The 27,681-nt window shown below is 41.1% G+C and overlaps 1 protein-coding gene across 1 annotated transcript; it reads left to right on the top strand.

The window, feature by feature from the left end:
• The first annotated feature begins 931 nt into the window (after nucleotides 1–931).
• On the top strand, nucleotides 932–27,448 carry LOC135504531 (TBC1 domain family member 25-like). Its single transcript, XM_064923212.1, has 7 exons — nucleotides 932–1,097; nucleotides 6,289–6,398; nucleotides 15,402–15,556; nucleotides 16,962–17,086; nucleotides 17,253–17,444; nucleotides 17,922–18,197; nucleotides 21,296–27,448. Exons 1-7 carry the CDS (start codon nucleotides 1,053–1,055, stop codon nucleotides 22,967–22,969), a joined length of 2,577 nt encoding a protein of 858 aa, XP_064779284.1. The 5' UTR covers nucleotides 932–1,052; the 3' UTR covers nucleotides 22,970–27,448.
• The last annotated feature ends 233 nt before the right edge of the window (nucleotides 27,449–27,681 follow it).

The raw sequence follows: 27,681 nt of genomic DNA, 5'->3' as shown, positions 1-27,681 counted from the left end.
GCTGGAGATTCCCATCTCTCTCACTAGCTTTAAGAACCAGCTGTCAGAGCAGCTCACAGATCACTGCACCTGTTCATAGCCCATCTATCTACCTCATCCCCATACTGTATTTATTTATTTTGCTCCTTTTGCACCACAGTATCTCTACTTGCACATCCATCTTTTGCACATCTACCATTCAAGTGTTTAATTGCCATATTGTAATTACTTCGCCACCATGGCCTATTTATTGCCTTATTTGACCTAATTTGCACTCACTGTATATAGACTTTTTTTTTTTCTACTGTATTATTAACTGTATGCTTTGTTCATTCCATGTGTAACTCTGTGTTGTTGTATGTGTCGAACTGCTATGCTTTATCTTGGCCAGGTCGCAGTTGCAAATGAGAACTTGTTCTCAACTAGCTTACCTGGTTAAATAAAGGTGAGAAAAAAAATATATATTTATTTTTTAAAATTGTTTTCCAATCTAATTTAAAATGTAATTGAGCGCAATCATGTCACACTAACCGTGACCATATAATAATGATAAATTGTAGATTCCAGCTAATTATCATACCGAAGTAAAATACTGGTGATTTAACATTCCTCTGCATGCAACAACCACAAAAAAAGATTCAGAAGCATCACTGAAGATGTAATATGTATGAGCGTCATATCCTGATTTCCATTCGTAAAAGTTTAAACTTCAATAATTTTTGGCAATATTAAAAGTCCCCATTTGTGACCAAGAAAGCTATTTTGACAAATATTTGAGTAAATATGTACATTATATCTGTTTTCTGGTACTCAAAACATGTTAACGGAAATAAGAATTGATAATTTGACAAATTAGCTTCGGTGAAGTTCTGCAAATTTTTGAGAAGCGCTTTTATTTTGAAAGCTGATTCCCGTCAAACAGGAAATAGATCTCTTATTCTCGCAGAGTTACAAGTCTGGACAAAGCGGCAACAGAAAAAATACGGGTCGGCGCGATAGTTCTCGTTATACAAATGGCTATAATATAAAAACAAATTGAATAGAACTGTCGTGTGTTCAGTAAACTCCTAAACATGACAACTGAGGAGGAGAGGGGCGTCGTGCGTGTCAAAGTCAAGGTGAGGAATATGTGAATGATGGAATAGCAGCGGCTAGCTAGTTGATGTACCCTTGCGTATTTTGCCAGGTATCACATTTCCAGATAGTAAGCAAGCTATTATCATGACTGTGGCCGATCTATTTGAGCCATTTCACATGACATTTGCGGTAGCTTGGAGCTAGCCTGCTTTGATGTTGGAACTGTTAAGCTATCCACATCATCTGCCTAGTCCAGACCAGTGCTTTGTTGTTTTTAGCATTGAGCCTACAGTTGCTAACGTCTATAGTAATGAGCAAAGTGTACAGTATGGTGTTTTGAAGACAAGGAGGGGGGGGTCAAATCTTGACGTCAGTGATCTTCAGGTCGGAAAGTCTGAGCTCAAGAACGATGCACGAGTTTCCGATTTAGACTTCCAAATTTTATGAATGTTCAAAACATTTTTCCTGTTGAGCTCGTTCTCCCCCCTGAGTTCCCAGTTGTCTTGAACGCGGCATTATTCTAACATAATCTATCAACACTCTTGGATCTTCTGACTATAAAAAGTAAATCATTGATTTAAGACAAATAAAGCTAGCTAAACAGATTAGGAATATTTGGTGATTGACAATGGTCTTACTTGCTGATGTGATGCGTTGTGGTCATGCACTAGGAAAATAATAGAAAGCAGAATTGTGAGTCAACCGAGTTGAGCAAGTCTTGACAGTTCTCTAGTAGGTTAATTGTGTTATTCCAAATAATTAATTCAGTGATTCAGAGACAGAACTCCACAGTAACGTGACAGGGTTATATAACTTTAGCTAAATGGTTTTTGGTACAAGTAATTTAGTAAACATCACCACTCCAGGGGTGTATTCATTACGCCGATTCTGTTTTCAAAAAGTTTAGTCTGTTGGAAAACGGTTTGTTGCAAAACTTTCGCAAACGGAAAACACAAACCAGAGTTCGGCTTAATGTATTCATTATCCGGTTTCCGTTGCTAAATGTTTTTGCAGCGGAAGCCGTTTACTCTAAACTGTAATCGTTTTGCAACGATTTTTTGGGGACAAATTGTTCCTTTTGTCCTGGTGGGAAAGGGCAGTGTGGAGTGCGATTCATTAGACAAGTGTCTTGTTTCGCACTCCATTTTCGCATAGGAGATTTGAGACACTTGAAATAAGGGCTGTGTTACGTGTAGGCTTACCCTTGTGTCTCTCGGACAAGGTCACTTTTTATCAATATGTTTGGCTTTATTTACTCTCAGATTCGAATGCTAATTCGCATCAAAGTAGACATCATGCAAAACTAAAAATCCCTGAAAGCTCCTGCACGTCATCTCTAGCTGACACCTTTGTTAACAGGTATTGTCAATTTAAAACGTGCACAAGACTGTTCACAGAATTGTCAATTTTTAAAGAAATGTAGCCAATTTATTCATTACTACGTTAAAGCTAACATTAGAGAGTTCATTGAGAGATCTCCTCCAGATCGTCATGGCATGTGTAGTTCTTTATGATTCGCAGCACATAAGCAGCTAATTAGCATTTAAGCTTTGGTGGGTAAATACTGGTGAATACAGTGTATTGGGAAAGTATTCAGACCTTGAGTTTTTTCAAGTTTTGTTACGTTACAGCCTTATTCTAAAATGTATTAAATTGATTTTATTCCTCTTCAATCTACACACAATACCCCATAATGACAAAGCGAAACTTTTTTTCCCATTTTTTTGCATTTAAACACTACCGTTCAAAAGTTTGGGGTCACTTAGAAATGTCCTTGTTTTTGAAAGAAAAGCTTTTTTCTTTGTCCATTAAAATAACATCAAATTGATCAGAAATACAGTGTAGACATTGTTAATGTTGTAAATGACTATGGTAGCGGGAAAGGGTTGATTAAAAAAAAAAACAACCCATTATCAGCATCCATCACTCCTGTGTTCCAATGGCACGTTGTTAGCTAATCCAAGTTTATAATTTTAAAAGGCTAATTGATCATTAGAAAATCCTTATGCAATTGTGTTAGCACAGCTGAAAACTGTTGTGTTGATTTAAAGAAGCAATAAAATTGGCCTTCTTTAGACTAGTTGAGTATTTGGAGCATCAGAATTTGTGGGTTCGACAGGATCAAAATGTCCAGAAACAAAAAACTTTTGTTCTGAAACTCGTCAGTCTATTCTTGTAATGAGAAATTAAACATCTCTGAAGCACTCCACCAGAGCAGCACTGCCCCCTCAAGATTCGGAGCCTGCTTGGCAGGGTTGGTCCTGCAAAGCCAAAGCCCCCTAAAGGGAGAGCATAATATACAAGGAAATTCTCAAAGCTGCTAATGAGAACCTTGACGACCTTGTACCTCGCCGGTGGGGCGCCCCCACCCAGGCGGTGGCAGTGCTGGCAACACTAGGTGTAGTAACTAGAGGTCGACCGATTTAATCAAGTTTTCATAACGATCGGAAATCGGTATTTTTGGGCGCCGATTTGCCTTTTTAAATTTAAAATACTTTTTATTTAAGGCAAGTCAGTTAAGGCAAGTCAGTTAAGAACACATTCTTATTTTCAATGAAGGCCTAGGAACGGTTGGTTAACTGCCTTGTTCAGGGGCAGAACGACAGATTTTCACCTTGTCAGCTCAGGGGATGCAATCTTGCAACCTTACAGTTAACTAGTCCAACGCAATAACGACCTGCCTCGCTCTCGTTTCACTCCACAAGGAGCCTGCCTGTTACACGAATGCAGTAAGCCAAGGTAAGTTGCTAGCTAGCATTAAACTTATCTTATAAAAAACAATCAATCATAATCACTAGTTAACTACACATGGTTGATGATATTACTAGATATTTTCTAGCGTGTCCTGCGTTGCATATAATCTGACTGAGCATACAAGTATCTAAGTATTTGACTGAGCGTGGTAGGCAGAAGCAGGCGTGTAAACATTCATTCAAACAGCACTTTTGGGCGTTTTGTCAGCAGCTCCTTGGTGTGCGTCAAGCATTGTGCTGTTTATGACTTCAAGTCTATCAACTCCCGAGATGAGGCTGGTGTAACCGAAGTGAAATGGCTAGCTAATTAGCGCGCTCTAATAGCGTTTCAAATGTCACTCGCTCTGAGCCTTCTAGTAGTTGTTCCCCTTGCTCTGCATGGGTAAAGCTGCTTCGATGGTGGCTGTTGTCGTTGTGTTGCTGGTTCGAGCCCAGGGAGGAGCGAGGAGAGGTCACAGGTACAGGAATGGCTGAAGAATTGCAACATTTGCCTAGAACTAAGCTGCAGATAGCAATACTGGGTGATTTGAAAAGCCATAGTCAATCAATAATATCATTATTTTAGCAAAAATGTTTATTTTTAATTTACCATCTGTAGAAGCTATGAGAATAAAAAGGTTCAGTACTTTTGTGAGACGCATCACAGCACAGTTGAAAAATATATGGCAAATAGAAATCCTAAATGGATGTTTAGAGATAGATTGGAGGGGTTGAATGGAGCTGAAAGGTGGGACTGAGATAACCAATGTAAAACATATGGGATCTGTAAAATGTATGGGATCTGTAAAATGTATATAGGTTCAGAAATGGTGAAATATCACAGTTAGAAATCAAACTGGATGGACATCAGAAATAGAGGAAGGACTAAAAACAAACAAAATATTACTATTGTAAAATAGATTGTGTCTGTAAGATGTGTAAACTGAAGGTAGAAGCCTAAGTGTAAGGGGTGCATAGAATGCAATTCTTTAAATAAAAAAACTATGCATTCCAACTCCCACTGACAACTCTATGACAAGGACAGGTACACAGTAAGCCATAAATAATTATTTATAAATGTATCGAGTGGTAATGCAGGTTTGGAAGTCGCTAACTTTGTACTCTATAGGAAAACAGTGGATTAGCCGGTGCAATTTGACAGAGTTCACAGAATAACGTTTTTATCAAACTACGGATTGCAGCACCCAAAGAAAAGACAACAGGTTACCGACTCGATGTAGGCCAAGTCGGCGGTATACTCATCGCATTTCGACTCCATTGAGAACTTTATGATGTAAGCTAGTGACACATCAGCTAGTAAGTTAAAAGTGGGTGTTTCTGCTGTCTTGTGGCACACACAGCCTACGCCTTATTTGGTATACAACCCATTCATTGTACAAAATAAAAAGATTTTATAAGGTCAGTCTGCCATGCATGACATTCACATTTTGTTGTTGCCTTTTGGTTTTAGACTGGTAGCCTGGGTTCTAAACTGAGAATTTAGTTACAATACATTTCTAAACTATCAGTCTGAAACCCAGGCTAGCCTTTTGATTGGAAAGGAAGAATGACATTGATTCAGTCACATGATTTTGGAGATGATTTGTGGACTACAGGAAAAAGAGGACCGAGCACACCCCCATTCTCATTGACAGGCTGCATTGGAGCAGCTTGAGAGCTTCAAGTTCCTTGGTGTCCACATCACCAACAAACTAACATGGTCCAAGCACACCAAGACAGTCGTGATGGCACGACAAAACCTATTTCCCCTCAGAAAACTGAAAAGTTTTGGCATGGGTCCTCAATTCCTCAAAAGGTTCTACAGCTGCACCATTGAGAGCAGTGGTATGTCAACTGCTCTGCCTCTGACCACAAGGCACTACAGAGGGAAGTGCGGACAGCCCAGTACATCACTGGGGCCAAGCTTCCTGCCATCCAGGACCTCTGACACCGCCTGGTATAGAGGAAGGCCCTAAAAATGTATAGACTCCAGCCACCCTAGTCATAAACTGTTCTCACTGCTACCGCACGGCAAGCGGTACCGGAGCACCAAGTCTAGTTCCAAGAGGCTTCTAAACAGCTTCTACTCCAAGCCATAAAACTCCTGAACATCTAGTCAAATGGCTACCTAGACAATTTGCATTGCCCCCCCCCCCCTTTACACCACTGCTCCTCAACATAGTCACTAAACTCTACCTACGTGTACATGCTACCTCAACTAACTGATGCCCCCGCACATTGACTCCATATCAGTACCCCCCCCCCCCCTATATAATCTCGCCATTTGTTTTTTACTGCTGCTCTTTAATTACTTGTTACTTTTCTCATTCTTATCCATATTGTTTTGGGAACTGCGTTGTTGGTTAGGGGCTCATAAGTAAGCATTTCACTGTAAGGTGTATTTGGCCCATGTGACTAATAAAATTTGATTTACAGATGTTAAAAAATGTGCCTACACTTAATGGTTACATTGTTTGTGATTGTTTCTCACCTTCCTCAGAAGTGGGAGGGGATGCTGCCAGTGGAGCTCCGCTCGTTTGCTGTGGATCCTCAGATAACATCACTAGAGGTGCTACAGCACATCCTCATCCGAGCCTTTGAGTTAAATGGGTGAGGAGCATCAACATCATAATGTCTACAGTGTTGTTGTTTGACATGGAAAGCAGAATATCGGAGGTGCAGAAGTGGGCAGCCCCAGGCATCACAGTGCTTGCTGCGTTACTACAGATCCTGATTCAGTACCAAGCTGTGTCGCAGCCAGCCGCGACCGGGAGACCCGTGAGGCGACGCACAATTTCTCCAGCGCCGTTCGGGTTAGGGGAGGGTTTGGCCGGCCGTGATGTCGTTGTCCCTAGGGCTGGGCGTTATGGCCAAAATATTATATCACAGTATTATAAAAATTGTACGGTATGATGGTATTTGACGGTATTTTTTGTTTTTGAATAATAAAAGTTATTCATTTGCTTTATGAGTAGTGAGTGATCGTAGGGTGGCAACACATGCATTCTAAGTGATTTCAATAAGTCTTTCTCCATTCTGTTTGTTTTATACTGTTCAATTCAACTTCAACCAAACAATTTTCAGCACTTATCATTTCAGTATTTCCTGCACTCAATTGCAGTGGTGGAAAAAGTACCCAATTTGTTATACTTGAGTAAAAGTGAAGATACCATAATAGAAAATGACTCAAGTGAAAGTCACCCAGTAAAATACTACTTTAGTAAAAGTATTTGGTTTTAAATATATTTAAGTATCAAAAGTAAATGTAATTGATGTACTTAATTATCAAGTATCAAGTGTAAATCATATCAAACTCCTTATATTAAGCAAACCAGATGGCACCATTAAAAAATAAATACATAAAATGTAAATGTAGATATATTTTAAATTTACAGATAGCCAGGGGCACACTCCAACACTCAGACATAATTTACATATGAAGCATTTGTGTTTAGTGAGTCCTCCAGATCAGAGGCAGTAGATGACCAGGGATGTTCTTTTGACAAGTGCATTTGACCATTTGCCTGGTCTGCTAATCATTCAAAATGTAACGAGTACTTTTAGTTGTCAGGGAAAATGTATGGAGTAAAAATTATTTTCTTTAGGAATGTAGTGAAGTAAAGCTGTCAAAAATAAAGTACAGATACCAACAACAAATGAAGTTGTACTTGAAAGTATTTCTACTTAAGTACTTTACACCACTGCTCAATTGAGAATTTCCACACTGCCACGTAGGGCTGCATGATATGGGCAAATAATCCAAGACTTATTTTTAACCAAATGTTGTAATTACGATTTGACTTGAGAATCAGAGCAAAACTGTTGGAATCATAGAAATAGAATGACTATTCTATAGTTAGAATATAATAGTGGGCACTTTGATTACAGTGTTTGAGATGACAACTAATTAAAATTCCAGGGAGGAGTTAAGTGTTTCCTAGGGGACCCTTGGCTACAAATAAAAGCAGGAAGTAAAAACCATCAATATGTGCTGTGATTTGTTGATTCAACTCAACTGTTATTACAAAGAGTCAGAGGTTCTCTTAACTTACAGTATTCTAAGTCCTCATTTGAATTAATATTCTACAATACCGCTGTCAGGTTCTAAATGAACGAGGGATGCACGATATTTCGGTGAACATATTAGACTCGGCCGATATTAGCTAAAAATGCCAACATCGGTATCGGCCCGATGTCTAGTTTAACGCCCATGTGCAAAACCGATGTCAAAGCTGACAAGCACTACATATGCAACACAGCCATCCTAACCTAGCCTACAATGTCTGCTGTGTGGACCGAACAGTCAACAAGTCAAGCAGTCATTTGAAAGACATTTTCAGCGAGACAACTCAAAGGCAAAATCCATTAACGCCAAGATAATGGAATTCATTGCCCTTGACAATCAACCGTTCTCTGTCGTGGGTGATGTTGGCTTTAGCCGACTGGTCGAACACCGGTACATATATTGCACCAATACAACCAGCCTGAAAACAATGACCAGTAGAAACTGCAGTCATTTTTATTATTCTTAGCAATGATTTAGGAATCCTTGTGAGTACGTATTGTTGTCCGCCTATTGAAATTGAGCTTTAGTTCATGAGAATAAATGGCTAGACAGCTACTTAACCCTGTTGCCCAAAGCTAACGTCATAAGCAGTCAGCTAGCTTCATCTGGCTAGTGAAGCTCGACCGGACTGGGCTATGTGTTGTGAAGCTAGCCACAATAAGGATTAGACACAATACTGGAATATACGGTTTGCCTTCAAAATATAAGTTCCTCTTTTGAAAGTGATGCAGAAGATTTCAATTGGTGGAATCATGCCATATTCAGACTAGATAATGTTAAACAAGGTTGAAATGTGAAGCAATGAAATGGTGTATCAGTCTTCTCGGTGACACCCACAGAACCCAACTGTGAAGAGTTTACACAAATATTAGCATTGTAGCTCTTATCTCGTGACTGTGTGAAATCACCTCCCCAGTCAGCCTATTGTGTGTGTTAACATTCATATTGCACTGTACAGCTTTACCTAACACGGAACCCAAACCAGCTGCGTGCGTGCGCCATCGCGCATAAATTTATTTTGTCCCCCCACACCAAAGGCGATCACGACACGCAGGTTAAAATATCAAAACAAACTCTGAACCAATGACATTGTTTTGGGGACAGGTCGTAAAGCATTAAACATGTATGGCAATTTAGCTAGTTAGCTTGCACTTGCTAGCTAATTTGTCCTGGGATATAAACATTGAGTTGTTATTTTACCTGAAATGCACAAGGTCCTCTACTCCAACAATTAATCCACACACAAAACGGCCAACCGAATCGTGTCTCGTCATCTCTCCTCCTTCCAGGCTTTTTAATCTTTAAACCTATATGGTGATTGTCATCTACACTTTCATAGTATTACCACGACAACCAGCAAAACATTTAGGCTTTCAATCACCCACGTGGGTATAACCAATGGAGATAGCACGTGGGTACCTGTTTCTATAAACCAATGAGGATATGGGAGAGGCAGGACTTGCAGTGCAATCTGTGTCAGAAATAGGAATGACTTCTATTTTAGCCCTTGGCAACGCAGACGCTCGCGAGCAGTGTGGGTGCAATAATTGAATAACATGGATTTCTAAATGTATTTTGCGATGCAGGTGAAGTGTCCGGTCTGGTCAGCATGTAAGGATTGGAGATCAATGAAATGGGGTATCAGTCTACTCAATACCCAAGAGATTTTTTTCCCCAACATCCTCCTTTGAGTTATCAGACTTAATCATCCATGCAGTATTGTTTTTCCTCAGGAATAGTGTTCAATACACACAGGTTGATAATAAATGTGGCTCAATTGAGTTGTTTCAGAGTTCCGCAATAAGAGCTACTACGCTAATGTTCTCTGCGTGTCACTGAGTAGACTTGATACCCCATGTCATTGATCCACAATCCATAGGTAAGGCTGTACAGTGAAATAAGTATGCCCCCAATGCAATTCTAAAGTATAGTATACATCCAGTGTGATTTCAACAGATTTGTCAAATTAACAAATTATTGTATTTTTTTTATTTTTTTATATAACATTCCAACCCCGTTTAGCATGATCTATTCAATTATGGCATAATTCTACTATTTGTATTAATTTGCATCACTGTCAATGACACTTTTATTTTGAAGGCTGTCGTGGAAATTTCCTCTATTTACCAAATCATGGGAGCAAACCACACACAAACGTCAGAGTTAGTTATCAAAGTCCATCTTTAATTATGAGCTCTATCACAAACCCTGTGACTCTCAGATCAATTCAGTGTCTATCATTGAATTCTCTGAGAGTCCCTTCCACATTGCAACTGAGAACATTTATAGCAAAGACACACAGGATAAGACAGCATCGGCATCATTCAGCTTTGTCTCCTTTCTCAAACTCAGAACCATAAACCAATCCTCCATATCAACAGGCATATATCAAATCCATCCTATCTTGACAAGATCACAGAGACACACTGACTGGCACACAGACATTGTGGAGCCAAGAGATACACACTTGACCTCTCTCCGGCCCAAGCAACTTAGTCTTGACATAGAACAGATACTGCAACCCCGCCACCTATGATACAAAAATAACATCCTGATGAGAAGTAACTTACAAACATATGATGAATATAAAACATCTTACCTATGTTACCAACCTAATTCTGATTATTCCCCAACAAGGCTAACAGCAAACTCCACTTGTGGCTAATCCTTATAGTGGTTATCTTAACATAGATCGGTCCGACCACTATTAATCAAATAAGAACTGTCTCATAAATTAGGGTTATTTTAAGGTTAAAACTAGATATGTAGTTCGCTACTGAAACATTGTCATTTTACTATGTTTTTTGGAAGAACATTGTTTGCATTCAGCTTTTTTTTATGACCAGCACTGTAGGTGCGCAAGACAACTTTACCAGCAGCATAGCATACGTATCGATGAATCGTGACATATGAAAAATGAGTGGTAGTGTAATGACTATGTAGAAAATGAAGGCATTAAATTATTATGTGACGTGCAGTCATATTCAGGTCCTGTATTATTTGACACGCAAAGACCCTAACAGCGTTCCATAGTATCAGAAGTCCTGGTTGAGAATTAAACGACTGAACAACGAAACAGCACAGCAAGTAAGTTAAATTGTTTTTAAAAGGTTTTACTGGTAATGGGGACATATAGTACTATGCAGGAGTTTTAGGCAGGTGTGAAAAAATGCTGTAAAGAAAGAATGCTTTCAAAAATAGACATGTTAATAGATTATATTTATCAATTAACTATATGCAAAGTGAGTGAATTGAAGAAAAAACAATAAATTAATATTTGGTGTGACCACTCTTTACCTTCAAAACAGCATCAAAGTCTTCTAGGTACACTTGCACACAGTTTTTGAAGGAACTCTGCAGATAGGTTGGCCCAAACATCTTGGAGAACTAACCACATTTCTTCTGTGGATTTAAGCAGCCTCAGGTGCTTCTCTCTCCATGTAATCCCAGACAGACTTGCTGTTGAGATCAGGGTTCTGTGGGGGCCATATCTTCACTTCCAGGACTTTTTCTTCTTCTCTATGCTAAAGATAGTTCTTAATGACTTTCGCTGTATGTTTTGGGGTCGTTGTCAATTCAATTCTTGTAGGTACACTTGCCAAAGTCTGAGATTATGTAGGCATATAGTCAGGTGTATGATTGAACAGTTATACCAAACACGTGCTAACGATCATCAATAAGGATTTTGTAACACAATCATTAACTGAAACCGAAACAGCTGTTTAGGAGGAATAAAACTGGGTGAGGAACAGCCAAACTCGACTAACAAGGTGAGGTTGCTGAAGACAGTTTACTGGCAAGTCATATACCATGGCAAGACTGAGCACAGCAACAAGACACAAGGTAGTTATACAGCATTAGTAAGGTCTCTCCCAGGCAGAAATGTCAATGCAGACAGGGGTTTCCCGATGTGCTGTCCACGCTCCTGAAGAAGCACAAAGAAACGGGCAACGTTGAGGACCGTAGAGGCAGTGGTCGGCCATGGAAACTTACGGCTGCAGATGAAAGACACATCATGCTTACTTCCCATCACAATCGGAAGCTGTCCAGCATCTCAGAATTGGCAGAAAATAGTGGGACCCTGGTACACCCATCTACTGTCTGGAGAAGTCTGGTCATAAGTGGCCGTCATGGAAGACTTGCAGCCAAAAAGCAATACCTCCGACGTGGAAACGAGGCCAAGCGACTCAACTATATACAGAAACACAGGAACTGGGGTGAAGAAACATTTCAGCAGGTGCTCTGGACTGATGAGTCAGAATGTGAAATATTTGGCTGTAGCAGAAGGCAGTTTGTTCACCGAAGGGCTGGAGAGCGGTACACAAATGAGTGTCTGCGGGTAACAGTGAAGCATGGTGGAGGTTCCTTGGGGCTGCATTTCTGCAAATGGAGTTGGGGATTTGGTCATAATGAATGGTCTCAATGCTGAGAAAGAAATACAGGCAGATACTTATCCATCATGCAATACCATCAGGGAGGCATCTGATTGGCCCCAAATTTATTCTGTAGCATGATAACGACCCCAAACATACAGTTCTTAATGCTTTTTTGCTATCTTCAGCGTAAAGAAGAACAAGGAGTCCTGGAAGTGATGGTGTGGCCCCCACGGAGCCCTGATCTCAACCTCATCGAGTCTGTCTGGGATTACACGAAGAGAGCGAAGCACCTGATGCTGTCTAAATCCACAGGAAAAACTGTGGTTAGTTCTCCAAGATGTGGGCGAACCTACCTGCCGAGTTCCTTCCAAAAACTGTGTGCAAGTGTACCAAGAAGAATTTGATGCTGTTTTGAAGGCATAGGGTGGTCACACCAAATATTGATTTGATATAGATTTTTCTTCTGTTCACTCACTTTACATTTAGTAAATTGATAAATATAATCTATTAACGTGTCTATTTTTTTAATTTCCAGCATTTTTTTCACACCTGCCTAAAACGTGTACACAGTACTGAATGTAAATGCAAACAAAATAATTTGGTGTGTGTAACTAACTTTTCAAGTCAAGTAAGAACAAATTCTTATTTACAATCACTGCCTACCCCGGCAAAACCCGGACGACGCTGGGCCAATTGTGCGCCGCCCGATGGAACTCCCAATCAAGGCCGATGTTAAACAGCCTGGATTCGAACCAGGGACTGTAGTAATGCCTCTTGCACTCAGCTGCAGTGCCTTAGACTGCTGTGTGTGTGTGAACTATTTAACTGTACTATAATGCTTAAGGCCTCTAAAATGTTAAATATCGATGGAACGGAAAATATTGGATATCGATATCGTGCATCACTAAAATTAACCTTTATAAAATTTCACGGACGATTAGCTTAGACCAAGTTTATTCACCCATTGGGTCAATACAGCTGCATAAGACGAGACCTATTCACACAAGCACAGCTATTTAACCCTTTCTCCTATTCTAAGTCTCCCACACATCTGAATAGTCAATGCATCTCTGTTGCTTGACAGAACCTTAGTGATATCTGTTCTTTGTCACTTCATCTGATCTGACCTCTGCCCCAAAGTGTTCACTCCTCCCCAACTCACGGCTGTCATGTTGACTCGTACCAGACTCTTTTCCTCCCATAGGATCCCTAATGGCTAACGATAACATATCCGGACACAATGTTAACCTTATACATTCCCCTCTCTCCCTCAGTGACATGAAGAAGTATATTTAATATTTTCAGAACTCAATACCATAGAAATGATTGCATCACAATACCAGGCAGCCATTGCGAGTGTACCCATGAGTTTACCAGTCAAATTACCAGGGTTTGAGGTACCAAGCCCATTCTATTCATTGTTTGCCTCAACACCTTGCTTGTTTCAGCAAGGAGCAACAGAGTTTCAAGTTAAACCATGTAATTGTAGAAATGGACTCAACTGCGCAAATTCTGGGCGTTTTTTGTTTTATTTTATGGTCTTCATCCATAACCTTTGGTTAAAGGGTAATTATGCCAGCCCTAGCATTAGCACCGTATACATGATCCCAATTTTAGCTCCAAGATGCCGGCTTTTTGAAAAGCCGTAATAGTAGATTGTGCTGATTTTATTGGTGCGTTGAACCATGTTGCGTGCCGTAGTTTAAACACTTCATGGATAATGCTAAAACGATGACAGCATATCTGAATTCCACCATCTTCATGCAACTTCGACCATTCTTCCGAAAATATTAGAAAGTATTATTGTGGGAGAAAGTTTTGCCTACAGTAAAGTTAAAAAAGAAATGACAAAGAGGGACATGCATAGCATTTGGAAAGTGTTCAGACCCGTTCCCTTTTGCCACATTTTGTTACGTTACAGCCTTATTCTAAAATGGATTAAATACACATTTTCCCTCATCATTCTACAGACAATACCCCATAATGACAAAGAGAAAACAGGTTTGTATTTATTTTTGCAAATGTATTAAAAATAAACATTCCTTATTTTACATAAGTATTTAGATCCTTGGCTATGAGACTCTGAATTGAGCTCTGGTGCATTCTGATTCCATCGATCATCCTTGAGATGTTTCTACAACTTGATTGGAGTCCACCAGTGGCCTCCATCATTCATAAATGGAAGAAAGTTGGAACCATCAAGACTCTTCCTAGAGCTGGCCACCCGGCCAAACTGAGCCGTCGGGGGGGAAAGGGGCCTTGGTAAGTGAGGTGACCAAGAACCCAATGGTCACTCTGACAGAGCTCCATAGTTCCTCTGTGGAGATGGAAGAACCTTCCAGAAGGACAACCAGCTCTGCATCACCCCAACAATCAGGCCTTTATGGTAGTGGCCAGACGGTAGACACTCCTCAGTACAAGATTCTCTGGGTTGAGGAAACCAAGGTTGAACTCTTTGACCTGAATGCCTAGCGTCACGTCTAAAGGAAACCTGGCACCATCCCTACGGTGAATCATGGTAGTGGCAGCATCATGCTGTGGGGATGTTTTTCAACGGTAGAGACTGGGAGACTAATCAGGATTGAGGGTAAGATGAACGGAGCAAAGTACAGCGAGATCCTTGATGAAAACCTGCTCCAGAGCGCTCAGGACCTCAAACTGGGGGACTGTTCACTTTCCAACAGGACAGCAATCCTTAGCACACAGAAAAGACGTCCATGAGTGGCCCAGCCAGAGCCCGGACTTGAACCCGATCGAACATCTCTGGAAAGACCTAAAAATAGCTGTGCCCTTACGCTCCCCATCCAACCTGACAGAACTTGAGAGGATCTGCAAAGAAGAATGGGAGAAGGTCCCCAAATACAGGTGTACCAAGCTTGTAGCATTATACCCAAGAAGACTTGAGGCTGTAATCGCTGCCAAAGGTGCTTCAACAAAGTACTGAGTCAAGGGTCTGAGTACTTAAATGTGATATTTCAGTTTATTTTTAATACATTTGCAAAAATGTCAACTTGTTTTGCTTTGTCATTATGGAGTATTCTGTTTTAGAATAAGGCTTGAATATAACAAAATGTGGAATGTCAAGGGGTCTGAATTCGCTGTATATGGGGTGCCTTGGATTGGCATGCTTTCCAGAATAGATATGACTTTTTTTTCTTGTTTCCTACTTAGCAAACGCAACTTTGGGATAAGTTACCTGTCCCAGGACCGTGGAGGTGTGGAAGTGTATCTCTCTCTCCTTTCTGACTGGGATTTAGAAGCTGCTTTTGTCAGTGCAGCTAAACCTTATCTACAGCTCAAGATGGACATTAATCTCTCCGAAGACAGTAAGCAGACGTTCACTTGTATAACCATTTTAGGTCATTTAGTGAAAGCTAATCTCTGTTTATTTTTATCTCTGTTTGTGTTCCTTTGGGTCTCCACTTTAAGAACTAGTTCAGTCGTTGATTTGGTGTGTGTGTGTGATTTCAGTATTCGCCTTATTGCTCTGTATATTTTTGGGGGATATGTGTTAAATTATGCTGAACAAAAATCTAAACAAAACATGGTTTCATGAGCTGAAATAAGATTCCATAAATCTTCCATATGCACAAAAAGCTTATTACTCTCAAATTTTGGGCACAGATTTGTTTACATCCCTATTAGTGAGCATTCACCTGTGGGATCTCTCTTCACCTGTGGGATCGTCTGAAACCAGCCACCTGGACAGCTAATGAAACTGAGGGTTTGCACAAACAAAGAATTTCTGCACAACTGTCAAACTGTCGCGGGGAAGCTCATCCGTCTCTCTGCCATCTGCCTGGTACAGTTGAAACCAGGATTCATCAGTGAAGATCACACTTCTCCAGCAAGCCTGTGGCCATCGAAGGAGAGCAATTGCCCACAAGTCAGTTACAACGCCGAATTGCAGTCCGGTCAAGACCCTGGTGAGGACGATGTTGTGTTGGAGAGCGGTTTGCTGATGTGAATGTTGGGTAATGTTATGCGTTGGCATAAGCTACGGACAATGAACTCTTGCATTTTTATCGATGGCAGTTTTAATGCACAGATACCGTGACAAGATCCTCTGAGGCCCATTTTGGTGGCATTCATCCACTACCATCACCTCGTGTTTCAGCATGATAATGCACGATCCCATGCCGCAAGGAACTGTACATAATTCCTGGAAGTTGAACATGTCCCACTTCTTCCATGTCCTGCATGCTCACCAGACATATCACACATTGAGCATGTTTGGGATGCTCTGGATCACCGTGTACAGCAGCGTGTTCCAGTTCACTCCAATATCCAGCAACTTCGCACAGCCATTGAAGAGGAGTCGGACAACCGGCCACAATCAACAGCCTGAATAACTCTATGTGAAGGAGATGTCGCGCTGCCTGAGGAAAATGGTCACACCAGATACTGACTTGTTTTCTGATCCACACCTCTTTAAAAAATGTTGTTTTTTTTGTTTGTTTTTTTAAGGTATTTGTGACCAACAAATACATATCTGTTTACCTAGTCATGTGACATCCATAGATTGGGGCCTAATTTATTTAAATTGACCTTTTTTTATTTTTTATTTTTTTTATTTTTTATATATATGAACTATCTAAAATCTTTGCATTTGTCGTTTGTACAGAGCATCTGTTCCCTGTTAACTTTTTTTGTAATTGAATTGTGGGCCTCTCCATCATACAGTTCCATTGATTGATCACCTTTTTCCCCCCACTTTCTTATTCCCTTAAGGTCCCGTTATGGAAGACTGGGACATAATAAGCCCCAAAGATGTGATTGGTTCTGACCAGCTTCCTGGGGATAGGAGGTCTTTGGCTGCTGCCGCCCTTCCTTTCACACAGTCCCTGCTCTCACAGGTTACTGATGATGCTCTCACTCTTCAACCTGTCAGACACATTTTTTACCAGCCAGTGCTGCCTTGAGTCAGGTCCTTCTGCTAATGCTAAATATGTCCACTAGGTTTGTGTTGCTTACAATGACCCACTTGGGATTCAATCTCTCACTGTCTGTCTCTGTGTTCAGATGATGGGTCGAACGCTGTCTAGAGTACAGCAGGCCTTGAGCTGGTCGTATGGGGAGGAGGTGAAGCCTTTCAAGCCCCCTCTGAGCGATGCCGAGTTCCACAGTTACCTTAACGGCCAGGGCCAGCTGTCCCGGCCAGAGGAACTGAGGCTACGTATCTATCATGGTGGGGTGGAGCCCTCTCTACGCAAGGTAATTGTACATTCACTGAGAGATTTCAACAGCAAGTCTGCTACAAATATAATTGAAATTGCTTAAATATCAAATCACATGGGGCTGAATCCTAACTTGAGTGTGTGTATCTTAAACTTTGACATCATTGCAAGGATAGGGGAATGGGAGATTTGCGCCAACATTTGAGTTGCGATTGAGAAGGACTTATGGTCTCCAAAACATTGGCGGAAAGTGTTTACTTATGCTCTTTGGATGTTAATTATTTTCCAAAATGTGGATTAGATGTGGGAATAGAGCATTTGGGTGTATCCTTGTTGTACTTTGGAATCTAAACAGACTATCTATGTAGGTCATTCAATATGGAACAAGAACAAATGGCACAAAGAAATGCCATTTGGTGGTAGGAGAGCTATAGTTTTAGATTACTGTGTTGTATGAACGCAGAGACTTTATAGAGATATCCTGTATGTCAAAAACCATTACCTCTGTGCCCAGGTTGTCTGGCGATACCTCCTGAACGTGTACCCCGATGGGCTGACTGGTCAGGAGAGAATGGACTACATGAAGGGCAAGACTAGGGAGTATGACCACCTGAAGGGGGAGTGGTCAGCGAGGGCCAGTCCAGAGGACCTGGAGTTCATCAGGGGCAACGTACTGAAGGACGTCCTGAGGACCGACCGGGCCCATCCCTATTACGCCGGCTCCGAGGACAGCCCCCACCTCACTGCTCTCACCGACCTGCTCACCACCTTTGCCATTACACATCCACAGGTGTGAGGATCTATTTTTTAAAATGTATTTTGCTTTCTTTTTAAATTCCTTGACATACAGACATGCAAAGGGGTGTGATGTTAAGTTCAGTGAACAAATGATATGCTCAACACTGGTGTTTGGCATCTTAGATTCTGTGTATTTTCTATTGAGTGAGTTATGATTAGTAACCTCAGTCTGCTTGCAGTGAGTGATATGTAAGTCCAGTTGTTGGTGTTCATATGTCAGGGCTCCAGACTGCGAACATTTAGTCGCATCTTGCAACCCTTTGATTTGGCTGTGCGAGTTATATTTGTAATTGGTCGCATTGATGCGATCTGTATATTCTACATGCTCACCTCACTCTAAACATCCTATTTTATTTAAGCTACTAAAATCATGATTTGGTCAAACAGTAATGTGCATGATCCTCATGATTCCTGTAATGAAAGACTCTGCCCTGTGCCTGTTTCGCTGGGGCCTTCTGCTGTGTTTAGCGAGCCAGGCACTCCCTCTCCCCCTCACTCTGGGAGAAAAACATTTGTTCTGATTGTAGGCTATAACATTTCAATTACTCTTGTCACTGTTGAAAATAAGAGATTATCAGCTTTCTGTAGGTACAATTTGTAATTCTTGACTCTTAATATTGAGCTATATAGCAACTATTTTACTGCCAATATATTTGAAATGGCTTTATGATACTAAATGAGCATTGGCCATTGTGAGTGGAGGCCTAATTTTAATGTTTTTTTTCAGGACATTGCATATACTATTAGATTAGGGATCGTTCGGGGGGGGGGGTGGAATTCCGCATGCTTTTGTGGCACAGTCGATGCCATGCAGGGCTATGGGCCAGAAGGTTGAGTGTTCTCCGGCCACCACAGATGAGTTCACTATCCCTGCCCGTTTCATTATACTACGGTCAGAGCCGGCTGCAGACAATAATCATCTAGGGGTGCATCAGACTTTTCACATTTACTTGATATATTAATGGTATAAAATATATTCAACAAATCACCAACCGGTGTCTGTGTCTATGCACCACGCAACCAATAAGCAAAGAATAGGGCGCTTCAACATCATGTTTTGCGTTTTTAACACCACAATTATACACTGTCGTGCTCGACAAAGAGTAAATACATCCCTCCTGACCTTGTATCGAAGGCTTAGCTTGACAATCTCCTAATGTCAGAACTTTTTGATATTTTTTCCCATTCATCAAATGGGTGTTGCCCGTGGCTCTGTTTGGATGCTGGAATTCTACTAAGAGTGGACGAACGTGCGCAAGTATGCTACGGGAGACTTTAGAATTCTGATCAGATAAAAACACTAACTGGTTGTGTTTATGTTGCATATAAAAGACCATGCATTTTCTAAGTTAAAACGTCAGGTTCTAAGTGCACGAGGAATAGCTTCTCGGATCATGGAGGAAGCAGAGCGTGCATTAAGCTTTCCTGAATAACTGGGCTTGCTGGAAGCATATGTGGCCACATTATTATAGGACGACTTGGGAGAATGATGAACCGCAACAGACTGCACGTCTCGTTATCAGAAGAAAGAATACAGCCAGACTGGCCTGCTACTGTGCCTTTCTTGTCCTATAAGGCTTTGGCTCGTGAGACTCCTTTTGAAATAAAACTTAATCACCAAAGCGTTATTAAATTATCACGTTTGGCAGCAGCAAAACAGTGAGCAGACATCCCTCTTTTGATCTGTGCATTGTGCATTATTTTAGCCAGCTCATTATTACTATTTTGGACGTGCTTAAATCCCCCTCCATATATGCCCATCATGAAACGAGAAATTAGATGATGCCAGTGCGTGCAGTGATTTATTTTTTTATTTAATTTTTTTAAACATTTCATTTACTTTAATGTAATAGCTGCTTGTTTTCCGTTTCACTTGATTAAAAGTCAAGCCCTCAGTAGGCTAACCTTACCCTACTATAACGGAGTCTGGTTCAACAGCAATATGTCTCGGGGTGTGTCTTTTTTATCCCGGCATTGCAGCCAAGTAGCCTATCCACAAAAGGTGTTTAAATGGTCCATTCCTGAGAGTGCCTTGAATTGAAAATGTACTGCACATTCTAAAACATGCCTACCTGCATACTTAATTTTTCTTCAAGTGTCCATCCTCATTTCCAAAGAGTGCCTCTCATCTGGGTTACCAAAGACGCGCTCCTCCAAATGTATTTAAATGTTTCAGTCCTATAACCTGTCGAGTAGACCCACCGCTGATCCAAATGGTTGCCTTGGAAAGATGCAGTTAATTCGGAATGAAACATTCAAATCACAGGGCTTTAGCACTGTTATTCAAATGCCATTCACTGCGCTTTACAGCATAGAGTAGAATTTTGTACTTATTTTTAAACAATAATGCAATTATTCAATGCATTTTGCTGTTGTAGGATAATTGTATTGTCCCTTAACAAGTTCAATAGGGGAGCTTTTTGAGCAGCGTGTATCATGTTCTTTCATGCACATTGACGCACCTGGCCTCTCCACTGCCTATCAGCTATTCCTCTTTGTTCTTGTGGATTTATATTGAAAATTGGTGCGGCTTTGAATGATTTGGTGTGGTATGGTTACTGGTTAGCCGATTTACAGATCTGGGCAAACAATCCACCTACCACTAATGTCATCTGGGTATTATGTTTAGCTTTGGCGATCTAGCTAATGTGTTTTGAGTTTCCACTTACTCAGGTGGTGAAATAGCCACAAATAAATTAGCATATGATATTAATGCACATAAAGATGTTGGCAAATTAATCTCTATTGAACAAAATACAATTCTGGAGACCTATTTTAACAGTAAAATACAAGAACAATATCCTAATTGTCAACACAATTTATGACAATCACTGGGTTAGGTTGCACATCAAAATATAATCATGCATATAAAGATAATCATGCATTCCTGCATGGACATGTTTGATGAAACCACTTATTTCTTGAATATAATCTCAGTAGTCTACTTACACCTCGTAATCATTCACAGTGCTTTATTAAAGCTGGGCTGGTGCCATCAACTAAAAGTTAGTGGCACCAGGGAGAATTGTTTGTCTGTAGCCCTGTATATTTTTGCTGCGTTTAATTTATCTTAACTTCTTTGTTTCATAGGTGTCGTACTGCCAAGGCATGAGTGATATTGCTTCTCCGATACTTGCCGTCATGGACAATGAGGCACATGCATTCATCTGTTTCTGTGGCATCATGAAACGCCTAGAGGGCAACTTCCGTCCGGATGGCCATTTCATGTCTGTCAAGTTCCAGCATCTGAAGCTGCTACTGCAGTACTCAGACCCCGAGTTCTACTGTTATTTGGTGTCCCGCGGAGCTGATGACCTCTTCTTCTGTTACCGCTGGCTGCTCTTGGAACTCAAACGGGAGTTTGCCTTCGACGATGCCCTGAGGATGCTGGAGGTCACCTGGAGCTCCCTGCCCCCTGACCCTCCCGAAACAGAAGTGGAGCTTCTTGGGCCGCCGCTAGAAACAGACCAAACCATAGTGACATGTGAGAGTGGTGTTGAAAAGAGGCCTGCCATTACAGGGGATGATGGAAATGAAGGGGAGCTGAAAGAGAAGCAGCGGAGACGACACATGTTGAGGCCCTCAAGAGAGGAGGCAGATGGGGGGAGAAAGATCAAAATGGAGGATAGAGAGAGGGAGGACAGAGGAGCCAGAAGCGAGGGTGAGGGGAACTTTGACATGCCTGACGTGGGAAAGGAGAAGGCTCACAACAACGTGCCTGTTCCTTCCTTCGAGAAGCAGACCAGCTTTGGCGAGTTCAAATACTACAGTGCACGGAACAAAGACAGCTTTGATTTCGAGCAGACAGACCCACCAGTGGGTCCTGTTGAGATGGAAGCCGCCTCACACCCATGGGAGAGGGCGCCTCTTATAAAGGACATTAACAAGTCTTCCAGCCCAGATACAGAGGTGAGGAGCTCCCCAAATGGACAAATAGCCCCTCCGGTCTCCTCGTTTCCTCCTGGTCTGCCAAACTGGAAAAACGTTTCCTCTCTGTCTCCAGGCTCCACTCCCTCCCCCTCAAGTTGGAGAGGTGCCTCCCCGGATACCCCGTCACCAAAGTTCACCTCTCCCATTTTACCCAACGGAAGGATGGCGGTGCCGAATGGAACCGGAGCCAACTCACCCGCTACACACACAGGGAGGTCCTTAGTTTCCTCTCCGCTGTTGTCTCGAGCGTTGCTCTCCTCTCCAATTTTGTCCTTTGGAAGAGCTCTTCCTTCGCTGCCCGTTGGACCGGTGAACAAGTCCTTTTCTAGTAACCTTCAATCTCCTTGCAGCAGAGCTTTTAGCACTGCGCCTCACACTCCAAATTCAACCAAACCAGAGAATACCACCAAACCTTGTTCCCTGCCACCTCCTCAAGAGTTTGGCAAAGGAAATCCTTTCATGTTGTTCCTGTGCCTGTCGATCCTGCTGGAGCATCGGGACCACATTATAAAGAACGGCTTTGATTACAACGAGCTGGCTATGCACTTTGACCGCCTTGTTCGGCGACACAATCTGGGCAGGGTGCTGCAGCGCGCCAAGGCCTTGTTTGCAGACTACCTGCAGAGTGAGGTATGGGACTCAGAGGAAGGGGATGAGGTCAGCTCGGATTCACCCACCACAGTCACTGCTGCTCTGTATTCCCCGCCCCCCTCTGCCACCAGGCTTCTTTTTACCCCTTTGTCATCTCCACAACCATCCTCCCCAAACTCCACCTATAACCTGGCTGACACCATACCTTCCCCGTCACCTGTCTCCCTCTCGCCATCCTCTTGACTTCTGTCACTATTTCCTCAACACACTTGCATTACACAGATTTAAAATGTTGTCTTTTTTTATTTCACCTTTATTTAACCAGGTAGACCAGTTGAGAACAAGTTCTCATTTACACTTGCAACCTGGCCAAGATCAAGCAAAGCAGTGTGACACAAACAAGAACACAGAGTTACACATGGAATAAACAAACGTACAGTCAATAACACAATAGAAAAGTCTATATATAGTGTGCAAATGAAGTAAGATTAGGGAGGTATGACAATAAATAGGCCATAGTGGTGAAATAATTACAATTCAGCAATTAAACACTGGAGTGATAGTGCAGAAAATGAATGTGCAAGTAGAGATACTGGGGTGCAAAGGAGCAACAACAAGAATTAACAATATGGAGATTAGGTAGTTGGGTGGGCTATTTACAGATGGGCTGCGTATAGGTGCAATGATCTGTAAGCTGCTCTGACAGCTGACGCTTAAAGTTAGGAAGGGAGATATAAGACTCCAGCTTCAGTGATTTTTGCAATTCGTTCCAGTCATTGGCAGCAGAGAACTGGAAGGAAAGCCGGCCAAAGGTGGTGTTGGCTTTGGGATGACCAGTGAGATATAGCTGCTGGAGCGTGTGCTACAGGCGAGTTATTATGGTGACCAGTGAGCTGGCGGAGCTTAACCTAGCAGATGACCTGGAGCCAGTGGGTTTGGTGACCAATATGAAGCGAGGGCCAGCCAATGAGAGCATACAGGTCGCAGTGTTGGGTAGTATATGGGGCTTTGGTGACAAAACGGATGGCACTGTGATAGACTGCATCCAATTTGTTGAGTGGAGTGTTGTAGGCTATTTTGTAGATGACATCGCCGAAGTCAAGGATCGGTAGGATAGTCAGTTTTACGAGGTATGTTTGGGAGCATGAGCGAAGGATGCTTTGTTGTGAAATAGGAAGCCGATTTCTAGATTTAATTTTGGATTGGAAATGCTTAATGTGAGTCTGGAAGGAGAGTTTACAATCTAACCAGACACCTAGGTATTTGTAGATGTGGTTAGAGCGTTGGACTAGTAACCGTAAGGTTGCAAGTGCAAATCCACGAGCTGACAAGGTACAAATCTGTCGTTCTGCCCCTGAGCAGGCAGTTAACCCACTGGGACCTAGGCCGTCATTGAAAATTAGAATTTGTTCTTAACTGACTTGCCTAGTTAAATAAAGGTCAAATAAAAATTCTAAGTCAGAACCGTCCAGAGTAGTTGAAGAGCATGCATTTAGTTTTACTTGCATTTAAGAGCAGTTGGAGGCCACAGAAGGAGAGTTATATGGCATTGAAGCTTGTCTGGAGGTTAGTTAACACAATGTCCAAAGAAAGGCCAGAAGTATACAGAATGGTGTCATCTGCATGGAGGTGGATCAGAGAATCACCAGTAGCAAGAGCGACATCATTGATGTATACAAAGAAAAGTCGCCCCGAGAATTGAACCCTGTGGCACCCCCATAGACTGCCAGATGTCCAGACAACAGGCCCTCCGACACACTGAACTCTCTCTGAGAAGTAGAATTATGAATGAATTGACCAGATCGTCAAATCAATGTTTGAAGAATTGGCCAGATAGCACTAGCGTACTCTAGCCATTTGTCCCATTATCGTTGCTCATCTCATTTAGTTCTCCACCCATACCAGACTTGAAAGTTAATGCTGATAGTTTTCCCTGCTGTCAGTATTGCTCTTCTCTCCATTTCCTCTAATCAACAAGTCCTCATGCTTCCATCAAGTTTTTACTGTTTCACAATGTTCTATTTTTGCCGTCTCTTTTAGTTACAGGGATAATTAGACGTTTCAAACACATTTTTTATTTTTTTTATTTTTTTTTACTTCTAATGAGGGCCAAGGGCTAGACACATTTATCACATGTTGCCAAAAGGTAACTTTGTTTAGAACCTTATATTGGATAAGCCAGAATTGTGTCTTCTTGACCAAAGAGCTGTAGTTGTGTGATCACACTGCTAAGAACCAACACGGCCACTTTGCTAGTCTTGACTTCATTAACGGCAGTGTGTGTGGTTACTGGTTTTAAGCCCCTCTATTCCCTGACTTGGCTGCCGTTGGAGGGGGCAGTTGGAAATTGCCATTGGAACTATAGAAAAATGTGAATGAGTCATGTGATTCCCTTAAATGCCCTCTTCTTGAGAATGTCAAATATGCCTGTATTTGACCGTACACATCCCATCATTGTGATTATGAGGACATAACTGAGTTTTGTAAATGTTATAATTGCATACTGTTGATCACCTCTAGTATCATTACCTTTTCTATCAAAATCATTTCAGTACTGTATATGATTTTGCGTTGCAAGGTCACATTTGCAGTATCAAGGTGAGATTAAATTCTTTCCAAATAAACTATGAAGTATGGTGTGCTGTATAGGAATCTGAACGGCAAAGACAAGTTATATTGGGAGAGGCCTTTTCTGAAATGAATGGTTTTCAGTACTGTAGTTTCATGGCCAGTTTCTGCATTTTCTCTCTGTTGCCTTTGTTTACTTTTAGATCGCATATAACTGCTATGAACTGAACTTTATATTAAGGGGAATGTTTTACTATTCAGGGGTTTAATGAATCAATGGATCATTCAGTCGATCAAACTGTTTAATATATCACATTGCACAAATTATGCATTTGTCCTGATCATGAATGGCCCTATGATCATAGGGGATGGATACATTGTACATAGCTACTATATGGTGCTAAAATATTTGATTAGAGTAGGATTTATCATGGGTGTAGGAGAATGGTTATAAATATATGGAAACATAAAAAGTAAGGATTATGTTAGTCTAGAATTTATTAATTGGTCGAGCTGTACACTTGAAGTGAAACATTTTGCTGTGAATGATATTGCCCACTTTCAGCAGGGCACAACATTGTGGCACGTTCAGATATAAATATATTATGTAGAACAAAAATCCTCTGACATGTAGAACAATGTTGGATTCATGGAAAAGCCTCCCCTTCAAAAAGTACACTTCAGGAATAGATTTTTAAAAATATATATATATTTAGAGCTCTTTCAAAGTCTTGGGAGTAACATCAGCTCCTTTCATTACATTTCTATCTGCAATGTTCCACAATGTTTGCCCATTGAATATTACCCTGGTATCATGTGCAGTACCAATGGAAATGAGGTGGAAGTGCATCTATCTCAAAGTTGTTTTAGTAGCATTGATTTAGTTTGTTTTTGTGTGAGCTTGATACTAATCTTAATTTAGTCTTTTTGACGGAGTAAATAATCTTCATATTGAACAGCTTGTGCATAGCCGTTAAGGTTGGTTTTCACAAGGCAAATGTATGCCTTTGTGCGTCCTACCAAAACCACAGGGTCCTTTTTGAAACATTTTGTACGAGTACTTTTTATTTAACCCTTATTTTACCAGGTTTAAGTGCTATGTATCAGACAAGGGGGGTTGATATCAGTTTAAATGCCAATACCCAGCACAAAATGCCTTCATCAGGTGAAGTAGTACAACCTGTCGGTGTAGAGAAGACATGTGGAAGACAGGCAGAAAATGGGTTGAGTTGGTGTCTCGAAGTATATTTAAGCAATAAGGCCACAGGATGTGTGGTATATTAGCCATATTCCACAAACCCCTGAGTTGCCTTATTGCTATTATAAACTGGTTACCTTCATAAATAGAACAGTAAACAAGTATTTTTGCATCATACTGTGGTATATTGTCGGATGTACACCGGGCTGAAATGCTGTTTCAGCTAAACAGCATCCAGGACCCAAACTACCCAGTTTATAATGTCTATTTAAGTGTGAAATCCAATGTTGGAGTGGACTTGTTGCTGGCATGCTGGACACATTTTGAAATGGATCATAATCTCGTAATACACCACATGTTGAAAGAAGACATGGACACATTTTCGTGGACACTAAGTGATCGTATTGTCTGTCATTTGGATTTGAAATCTTATTCATATACCAGGTGTAGATGGTGTCATGGATAATAATGCCCAAACTGAATGAATATTTTAATGAACCAGAAAACATAATCATGATGCCCATCTGCATTAGTCCTATGTGGGAGAAAGCATCTTTTAGGATAAATGTGATTGCTTTCCTCTTTTCTCTCAAGTGTTCTATTTTCCTGCCTTTTGATTCTCCCTTCAGAGTGCAATATACCCCCCCCCCCCCCCAACAACATTGACCATATTTCTAACACTTTGGTAATGTTAATTTCATCTGAGGTTGTAGAAAGATGATATGAAAATCAGGATTGTTTTGGGATTTAAAAAAAAAACTGGACCAGGCCTTTTTAAACAAGGATCAAAAGATGTTGTCCTGGATTTGGTGTCCGTATTATTTCAATTGATATGATTATTTGTTTTCTTGGTTTTTGTATGATAGTGTTATAAAGCCTGTTTAAACATTTACCCCTTGCTGGACTGAAATGCTAGCAATATGCGTATTTGTACAATAAACAAACGCAGTATTTGACTTGTTTATTTCTTTCTTGATATATACACACAACAGTAAACAGTCATTATGACTGACTAATGCATAATTGACCCCAGAAAATATTATACTTTCAACAAGCTTGCACTAGATTACACATACTAACAGAGAGAAAGGGTCAGATTATTTTTTTCCAGAACCATAGGCCTATATTTTCTTCCACTATATGAAGGCAATAGCTAGATTTTCATCCACTTGTATATCGAATTTCAAGT

The sequence above is a fragment of the Oncorhynchus masou genome, chromosome 18, assembly GCF_036934945.1.
Source record: "Oncorhynchus masou masou isolate Uvic2021 chromosome 18, UVic_Omas_1.1, whole genome shotgun sequence".
In the NCBI taxonomy this organism is placed as follows: domain Eukaryota; kingdom Metazoa; phylum Chordata; class Actinopteri; order Salmoniformes; family Salmonidae; genus Oncorhynchus; species Oncorhynchus masou.
This window is presented reverse-complemented; position numbering and strand designations above follow the sequence as displayed.